General features: G+C 41.2%; 1 protein-coding gene across 1 annotated transcript in view; it reads right to left on the bottom strand.

Annotated features, from left to right (window-relative positions):
* The window catches only part of clcn1b (chloride channel, voltage-sensitive 1b), a 62,812-nt gene that overhangs the window by 23,149 nt on the left and 29,663 nt on the right, over nt 1-10,000 (bottom strand). The window contains exon 8 of the mRNA XM_084053533.1: nt 2,374-2,499. Coding sequence (XP_083909659.1) covers nt 2,374-2,499 — 126 coding nt within the window. The remainder of the gene's footprint in view (nt 1-2,373; nt 2,500-10,000) is intronic.

The raw sequence follows: 10,000 nt of genomic DNA, 5'->3' as shown, positions 1-10,000 counted from the left end.
AAAAATCCAATCACCAATCACATCACACAGCCAATAAAAGCCTGATAAAGCAGCCGATCTGTACATATTGTACAAGCATCACTCTGTGACGCGTTCTGTGCTTGTAGATCAGCTATTTTAGGTGCAAGACACCGGAACGCAAATAAGTATAAACCAGGCTTAGCGATAAAAAGCCAGCTTCACATGCACATGGCATCATGTATAGACTCTGTCCCTGGGACTGCTATGTCTGCTATCAGTCTACTGCTGTTTCAGCGCTTATGGAGCAAGTTTTAACGTTTTTCTTTGCATGGGATTTGCTGGTTCTGTATATTTTGATGCTGTTACACCACAAAATCGTGTTAATTTAACTCTGAGAGAGCAACATTTTCTGCAGTGTAGCTGCACTGTATATGGCCGTAGTGTACTTTTAATCCCAGTTATGAAAGAGTCTTGTTTCCTGGTGTCCCCGAAGGAAACCTTGTACTGTACGTCCAAATCAGCACACCTTGTAACAATGTAGAATGGTTAGTTTCACAATTTCTTCGCAACACTGTCATAATTTATATTAAAACTATATAAGAGATGAAATAAGGAAATACAATGTTTCTACCCAACAGCAACAATTGCTGTGGTCAGTAGTGATGGCTGGCTTATACACCCCCAAATGATGACATGAAACATTTAGCGGGTTATCTGAAGTATTAAGAACAACTGAGCCGTCCTATAGGGTGTACCAAAAAATCCTAAAGGGGGCGTCAACATGTGTGACTTGGTAGCGGTGGCCATTGTTGGGGCCGGAGGGTTGGGGTCCGAGGGTTGTAAACAGCTTGTAAACAGTGACCTGACCGTGTTTTTTTTTTTACTCACAGTCACAATGGTGAGGACTTACTCAGTTCATAAGTGCCATAGCAGGTCGGGTCGAGGTAATGTGGTAGATAAAGCAATACAATTTGTCAGCTTTCCAGCATGGAGGCAACATCACGGAGCTCAAATAGATGTAGTATGGCTTGGATCTCAGCTGTATGACGCACAGAATTAACGTTCAACAACCTGCCCAAGTATAGCCGTGTTTGTTCACTTCATTTTGTCAAAGGTATTTTTTTTTTTACCAAAAACATGAAACTGCTATTTTGCTCTGCTAACTGAAAGTAACTAGGTAATGTAACTACAATGGTCCAGAGTGTTAGTGACTTTTTTTTCCTCTCTAACACACTGACAGGCGTGCTGCTCTGCTCATAGACCGAATATTCCACACGAGGTCTCCAACTTTAATACAAATAAACAAAACTATTTCGCTACTCACCGAAACTTTCAACAACACAAAACTGCCTTTGTTTCGGTGAATAGTGTAATAGTTTTGTTTATTTTGTATTAAAGTTGGAGACCTCACACGGTAGTAGCAGCGCGCCTGTCAGAGCGTTAGAGAGAGAAAAAAGTCACTAACACTCTGGACCGCCCTAGGCTATCCTAGTCTAGTTACATTACCTAGTTTATTTTAGTTAGCAGAGACAAAATAGCAGTTTCATGTTTTTGGTAAAAATGTACAGTACCTTTGAGAAAATGACGTGAACAAACACGGCTGTACTTGGGCAGGTTGTTGAACAAAATTCTTTGTGTCATACAGCTGAGATCCAAGCCATACTAGTCTTTTCTCTTGAATACATTGTTAGCCTCACACTGTATTCAATCTTCAAGAGGAGCGCTGCAACATGTGAACAGCTTTCTCATAGACCAGCCACACACACATGTACAGTGTGCACTGATCACTATGTAGTCGGCAAAGAAGTTAACGTTTACAAACACAAACCACCGTCACTCTCTAGTCTTAAGCCCGTCTCTATGTACAGTCTGACCCCTCAAGGGCTGTAGCGTCAAAAAGGGGGCGTGGCGAACTTTTGGTGACGCGGTGTTGGTACACCCTATTCAGACACAATAATTGTTGTTGTCAGGCAGAAACCTCTTATCTCCATATTTTCACTTTTTGTGTTTTTTCATAAATGAATGCCCTACTTGATCATCCTACAGCGTCACAAAAGTATCAAAAGTAGCAGATCCACAACCTTGTAGATCTACTATTTTTGCTACTTTTGCTCCTGAAAAGTCACAGTTTTGGACATATGACGTTTCCACCCGACAGAGGCGATAGACTGTTGGATCAGCGCTCCTTTTGACAACCCTTTGTGTGTAGATGCGTGCGTGCGCGTGTATGCTTGCGTGTTGCTCTTGTGTGTGTCATATTATACGTCAGTGTGCATATGCTTTCATTGTCTTTCACAGCAGCTGTTGGTCTGTGTATGCGTGCGCGTGCGTGTGCGTGTGTGTGTGTGTGTGTGTGTGTGTGTGTGTGTGTGTGTGTGCGCGTGAGCGTGCGTGCACGTGTGTGTGTCTCACCAGCATCCTTGTTCCAAACAGAGAGCACCCTGAATATGAAAGCGCTGAACGTGGCAGCGAAATAACCTCGCCAGTAATTCCTCACTGCGAAGTAGGTAGACGTGACCTCAATGCTGAACAACACTCCTGGAGAGAGAGAGAGAGAGAGAGAGAGAGAGGGATAGAGAGGGAGAGAGAGAGAGAGAGAGAGAGAGAGAGAGAGAGAGAGAGAGAGAGAGAGAGGGGGGAGAGAGAGTGAGATGAGAGAGTAGGAGATGAGAGAGAGATGGAAAGAGGTATAAAGAGAGAGATGACAGCAGAAGAGAGAAAGATGAGAGAGGTGGAGAGATGAAAGAGACATTGACAAAGAGGTATGGAAAAAGAGATTGAGAGAGAGAGAAAAAGAGAAAGATAGAGATAGATGGGGAGAGGCATTGGGAGATATTAAAAAGAAGACGGGAGGAGTGGAGAGAGATAGGGAAAGAAAGAGTAGAAAATAAAGCATTGAGAAGTAAAACAGTTGAGATTAGAGGGAATGAGAGGGGTGTGGGAGAGAGATGAAAGGAGGATGAGGGCGAGAGTGAAGCAGAGAGAGAGAGAGAGAGAGAGAGGTGAGAGAGAAAAAAGTGCAAGATTTGAAGCAGGAGGAAAAGAGGGTGATATAATTTAGATGAGAGAATTAGAGAAGGATGGAGCAAGAAATGCATAGTTAATGATGGGGGGAGGTGGGGGAAAAAGTGAGAGTGCAAAAAGAGAAGAAAACAGAAGGAGAAAAGGAGGACATTGAGAACGATGAGGTGAGAGAGAGAGATAGAGAGAGGGAGAGAGAGAGATGAGTTAAGTAAGCAGAATTAGAATGGGTCCAAAAACTCTTCAAGCTAAGGGTGTAATTATACACAACAGGAGCGAACACATGCACGCACGCACGCACGCACACACGCACGCACGCACGCACGCAAGCACGCACACAAACACACACTCTCTCTCACACACTATGGCGCTCGTTTAGAGCCTAAACTACAGACAAACTCCTCCACTCCGCGTATAATTACACGTGATCGCGTGACCGCGTAGCCATGCACGCGCTCACGCGCGCGCGCATGACCGTGTCGTGTTCTCGCGTCACCATATTAAGTCAATGGGAAACTACACGACGCGACCACGCGCTCAGTGACGCGCGCGCAAACCAGATACGCGCGCGCGAGTGTTTTGACACTGTTGGAGCAGTGTGTGTGTGTTGTCTTTCGCATGGCCGCGTCATGTAATTTCCCATTGACTTAAAGCGGTGACACATGCGTGCGTGCTTTGCTGAGCAAAACATAGCCAGACGCTCCATCCGTGTCACCCCTCCAAAGAATGTACACGTGAACGTATAATGGCACACGAGAACATGTAAAGGTGATGCGTTCCGTGTAACATTCAGACGAAAACACGTACCTATAGACCTTCACGCGTAATTTCATTGGAGAGTTGGCATCAACGGAGCTTCTAGCCACTTTGCGTGGGTGTTTTGCACTCAGTGACGCACGCACGCTCGTGTGAAATACTTTGTAAAATGCATTTAGTCCAGGATAGCCCCCCACCCTCTCCCTCCCCCCACGGACCCCCCCACCACCACCACACCCACGGACCCCCCCCACCCCACGGACCCCCATCCCCTGGTCCAAGGTGTCACTCTGAATAATTGGTTGCGCATGAAAAACTTGAGATTTATTTTAGGCATAGTTCAATCAAATGTCCTTTTTTTTAAATAATCTTTATGTTTCTATGATCTGTCAAGTTTATATTTTCCCCTCCTGGACCCCTGTTCCAAGGGGTCACACAGAATAATTTAATTTAATAATTTTAGATGGGGCATCAGGGTAAAAGTCTGACTGTTAATTAATCCACCTGGATCCACTTGACATTTTACTAAGGCGGAACTCTGTCTATTCTCAAACATTTCTTTTGATTTAAAGTGGTCCTTGATCTGTCAATTGTCTACTTTAATTTGGCGTATGAGTGATTCATTTATTTTCTCAATATCATGCAATATCAACTCAAGACAAAATCAAACTTTGGATTTGGAAAGCGGACATTTGCGCACGGCAGGCAGCCATGATGAATCTGTGGTCCGCAGCCAAATAGGCCTACTTATAATTTTGGGGGTCCTTGACATTAAGTTATCCCCCCCACCAGTCCACCAAAATTATCTCCATCCTTTCCTGCGCGTCATTACGCACGACTCTTTTTTTTTTTTCTTCCGTGGGTTGACCCGCTCCGGCCGCCCGCCCGCGATAATTGAGTCGTGCTATAGGTGTGTTTATAGATCTACTTTTATCGGTCAGTTCTATGCCCAGGATGAGTGCTCTATGCGGGTAGGATTAGCGAGGAGACTCGGTCTCTGATACTGGTTGTTCCAAAACTTCCAGGGGTCTCCCATGTTGGACTGGCTCACTGGATAGGCCCGGTGGTCCCAGGGGGACCCCAGGTGGGTCATTTTTAATCATTACTTAATGATTACTTATTAGTTAGTTACTAGATATTTGCACCCCAAAGTAAAGTCACATACTTTTTATCATTACTTAATGATTACTTATAATAAGTAAAATTTAAGTCCAGAGCTCGATGAATGTTAGGGATGAAAAAAAAGGTCACTACAAAGTACTACCATTTAACTTTAAATTGCCTGAAACTTACTCCTAACAGGTTTTTGGGGGGACAATTTACCGAAACTTTCGTTTCGGTAAAAAGAAAAAAATCGTTTCGGTAAAAAATAAATGTACTAAGTCCAGAGCTTTAAAAAAAAGAAGAAAAAAAGAGAGAGAAAATGTTCTATCTCACATAGATTTGGCGGACCCCCTGTAACTACGAGGACCCCCTAGGGCCTAGGGGGGTTTACATCATATCGGACGGCAATTTATTTTGTTAACGTGTCTTGCCTGTCTAAGTGACTATAGGTAGCCTACATTATATTTTGCTTATATAATATAATGTTGACACTATGACGAACTCTTGTTTCCCCCTAACCTATAACTCCCTAAACTCGTTTAGTTACGTAATAAATAGCCGACATTTTGCAATTGTTATCCAAGTTATTGCTTATTGCTAGTAATCAGTGGTGGAAAAAGTAGCTACTCAAACGTTTTACTTAAGTAAAAGTATCAATACCGCAATACAGAAATACTCTGTTAAAAGTAAATGTCCAATTCAAAATATAGCCTACTTGAGTAAAAGTATAAAAGTATCGGCATCAAAATGTACTTAAAGTACCAAAAGTATACCAAAAGTAAAAGCACTGACTCAGTATGCAGAATGTCCAATTTCAAGTTTTCAAATGTTAACAAATCCTTTGAAAATAGCAGATCTACAAGCTCATTGTGAGCTTGTAGATCTGCTATTTTTAAATGGCTGAAATGTGTATACAGGGCTGAAGTGGTTAATGTATGTTCTATAATAATAATCCAAATCTATAAAGTAACTTGTCATTTTAACTAAAGTTTTCAAATAATTGTAGTGGAGTAAAAGTATAATATTTGCCTCTGAGATGTAGTGGAGTAGAAGTAAAAGTACTGAAAATACTCCAATAAAGTATAACAAAATACCCCCAAATTGTCCGCAGAAGACCGCATGGCTAATTTATATTCACGAGGATATGCAAATTAGCCGGTCTCAGTCCGCAGGCTAGCCACGTCTTTAGCCATGGATTACAACCGTCATGGATGTTCAACCTGTTTGCACCTTTCTCCTTTACTGCTCCATTCATCTACATAAACGTTCATATCACAGCATGACGAGTTGTCAGCTTGTAGATCGGCTATTTTCAGTGAATGTTCTCCCCGGATGGTCGTTATCGTGAAAAAAATCAACAAAAGAGAGAGAAAATCTCAAATAGATTTGGCGGACCCCCTGTACTGTAGTAACTATGAGGACCCCTAGGGGTCCAGGACCCCCTTATGAAGACCCCTGCTCTAGAACATAACAACATAACATAACATGAAGCATTTACCTTCATCAGATAAATACTAATGTTACTGGCCTATTTGAAGAATGAACTGTCCGGACCTGGACCATGACCTGTATTTGGGCTGCTGTGCGTAAAATGGATTGTTTAGCTATTTTATGACAATAATAATAATAATAATAATAATAATAATAATAATAATAATAATAATAATAATAATGATCATCATCATCATCATCATAATAATCATAATAATCATAATTTAATGGCCGCTTGTTCCCCGGCCGCACACAGCTCGCTACAAACAAGACAGTCACCGAAACCTACGATCACTGGCATCCATTCATGCCTTGTGCGTCTGTCTACAAACTAAGTGCCTTTGATCCTAATCACCTTTTATGTGTGCGCGAATGGGCCATCAAGTTTGTCTGATGTCCCAGTGGGGAGTTAACGACCGCTGTTGATTCATTGACTGAAGCAATCCACACCTACTAAATTGTTTTTGTTTTTTTCCTCGAAAGCAAAGACTCATGGAGAAATCATGATGTCATCTCAATCAGCTCAATCAATCATGATTGAATGGCAGTAGTGTATGGCCACGTAAGTCCTTCGATCCCAACTCCCTTCGATGTCAAGTGGGCCATCAGGACGTTTGCTCTCCCAGAGGGAGTTAATGAGCGCACATAAGTGTGTGTGCCACGTTATGATATGGACTGCACATTATGTTTGATTTGGATGCACCAATTGAGTGATTCACACCTATTTATTTGTTTATTCCTGAAATTATAAGCAGTGCATTTAAGTTGTTTATTCCCTTTTAGTTTACTACTTATTGAAATGTAATGAATTGTTTCCCTGCTTAACTGTTTATTATCTATATATATATATATATATATATATATATATATATATATATATATATATATTATTCGATGCTTTAATTCAGGGGTAGGCCTACTCAACAGGCGGACCGCGGTCCATTTTTTCCCCCAAAATATTATTTGTAGGTCAAGCCATTAATCTGCGAGTTACCGCGACCACGAGTCAGAATTTTCCTTGTATTCATTTCATGCAGCGCTATGCATGTGGACTGACTGTGTGTGTGTGTGTGTGTGTGTGTGTGTGTGTGTGTGTGTGTGTGTGTGTGTGTGTGTGTGTGTGTGTGTGTGTGTGTGTGTGTGTGTGTATATATGTATATATGTATATATGTATATATGTATATATATATATATGTATATATATATATATATATATATATATATATATATATATATATATATATATATATATATATATTGCAGATTTCAACTATAAAGTGCTTACCCCATGGCCACGGACGTTAAAATTATGTACGATCCCTCAAAAATACCCGTATATTCCGTGTTGTTCAATAAAAAGCATTTTAATCCGATTGGCTGCCATTTTCGTATAGAGTTATAATGTGCAATACACCTCCCAACCGATAGGATCGCATAGTTGAAAGCTGATGAAAAGACGGAGAAAATGGCCGTCGATCGGATTAAAAGGCTTTTTATTGAACAATACTGAAGATATGGATACTCAAGCTGGAACGTACACCATTTTAACATCCATGGCCTCTAGTTAAGCACTTCATATTTGAAATCTGATCGTTTATGACCTGGACGTTAGCGTTGTAAATGGAGCAATCCCCAACACACCCACCACACCATGTTGAACGTTCCTTTGCACATGCGCAAACCACATAGTCCCGTTTGGACTTTTTAGGGCGTTAGGGAGAAATAACCAGGACAATATTTATGCTAAATAGTAAAGAAAAAGCCGTGTGATGAATTGCTGTAGCAGTAAAATAGAAACATCAACAGAATGAAGTGGTATAAGTGAAATTAAACTTATTTGAAATTAAACAATGAATTGACTTCATGTGCTAATGCAATGGTTCTCAAACTTTTTCGTGCCAAGGACCCCCAAATAGACACTTATTAGACCGCGGACCCCCATTTGAAAAGATAAGCCAGGGACCCCCATAAGAGAAGATTTTTACGGCTCTCTAGCAGTGATTTCAACCATTTTAATTTCAAGGACCCCCAGTTTGACATGCATTAGGCTACGGACCCCCATTTAATGGCATGTAGGTCTCTGGGACCCACATTCATATTGTAAAATCAATGTTAATTTAACTCTGAGAGTGTACAAATGGAACCAAATGGACCTGTTAGGGTCCATTTGGTTACATTTGTACACTCTCAGAGTTACAGACCCATAAGGGTCCATTTGGTCCCTGTCCATCATTTAGCTGGGGACCCCCTGGAACCCCCTCAAGTACCCCTGGGGGTCCCCGGACCCCACTTTGAGAACCAATGTGCTAATGGTTATCAGCGGTAGGCCTGAAAGATGACGGTCATGGACATTCTTCAACCTGGTGTGATGAATTGCTCCATTTACAACTGTAACGTCTACACAAACGTTCAGATTGCAAATATGAAGTGCTTACCTAAATGCCCAGGATGCTATACATGCCGACGTTTCAGCATGAGTACCCATATCTTCCGTATTGTTGGATAAAAAGCATTTTAATCCGATCGTCGGCCATTTTCGCATAGAGTTATAATGTGCAATACACCTCCCAACCGATAGGATCGCATAGTTGAAAGCTGATGAAAAGACGGAGAAAATGGCCGTCGATCGGATTAAAAGGCTTTTTATTGAACAATACGGAAGATATGGGTACTCAAGCTGGAACGTACACAATGGTAACATCCGTGGCCTACATAGTCCCGTTTTGACTTTTTAGGGCTTTAGGGAGAAATAACCAGGACTGCAAAATCGGACTTTTAGGGGAATCAGGACTGTCATAATCGGACGTTTAGGGGCTACTGACAGTTCTTCAATAAGTGACTAGTTGGGAGTGAGAATGTGTATGTTCTATAATAATAATCCAAATCTATAAAGTAACTTGTCATTTTAACTAAAGTTTTCAAATAATTGTAAAAAAGTAAAAATAATATTTGCCTCTGAGATGTAGTGGAGTAGAAGTAAAAGTACTGAAAATACTCCAATAAAGTATAACAAAATACGCCCAAATTGTCCGCAGAAGACCGCATGGCTAATTTATATTCACGAGGATATGCAAATTAGCCGGTCTCAGTCCGCAGGCTAGCCACGTCTTTAGCCATGGATTTTTACAACCGTCATGGATGAACTTCAACCTGGTGTTTGCACCTTTCTCCTTTACTGCTCCATTCATCTACATAAACGTTCATATCACAGCATGACGCGTTGTCAGCTTGTAGATCTGCTATTTTTGGCAAATGTTCCCCTCAGAAAAGGAATTCTAGGGTTCAAGTGGTTAATGTAAAAAAAAAAAAAAAAAAAATCCTATCACACAAAGATTTGGCGGACCCCCTATAGTAGCTCTGAGGACCCCCTAGGATTCCCGGACCCCCTGTTGAAGACCCCTGGCCTACATCATTGTGAGCTTGTACATCTGCTATTTTCAAAAGATGTTTATACATTTTATACATTTGAAAAGTTGTGAAATTGGACATTCTGCATAATGAGTATAGCCTACTTTCTACTTTTGGTACTTTAAGTAGCCTACATTTTGATGCCAATACTTTTATAGCCTATATAGCCTACTTTTACTCAAAATTCCGGACTTATAGGCTACTTAGAGCCAGGCCTACTTGTAATAGAGTATTTTGCAGTATTGATACTTTTACTTAA

Source organism: Gymnoscopelus microlampas (assembly GCF_963454915.1).
Source record: "Gymnoscopelus microlampas genome assembly, chromosome: 3".
In the NCBI taxonomy this organism is placed as follows: Eukaryota; Metazoa; Chordata; class Actinopteri; order Myctophiformes; family Myctophidae; genus Gymnoscopelus; species Gymnoscopelus microlampas.
This window is presented reverse-complemented; position numbering and strand designations above follow the sequence as displayed.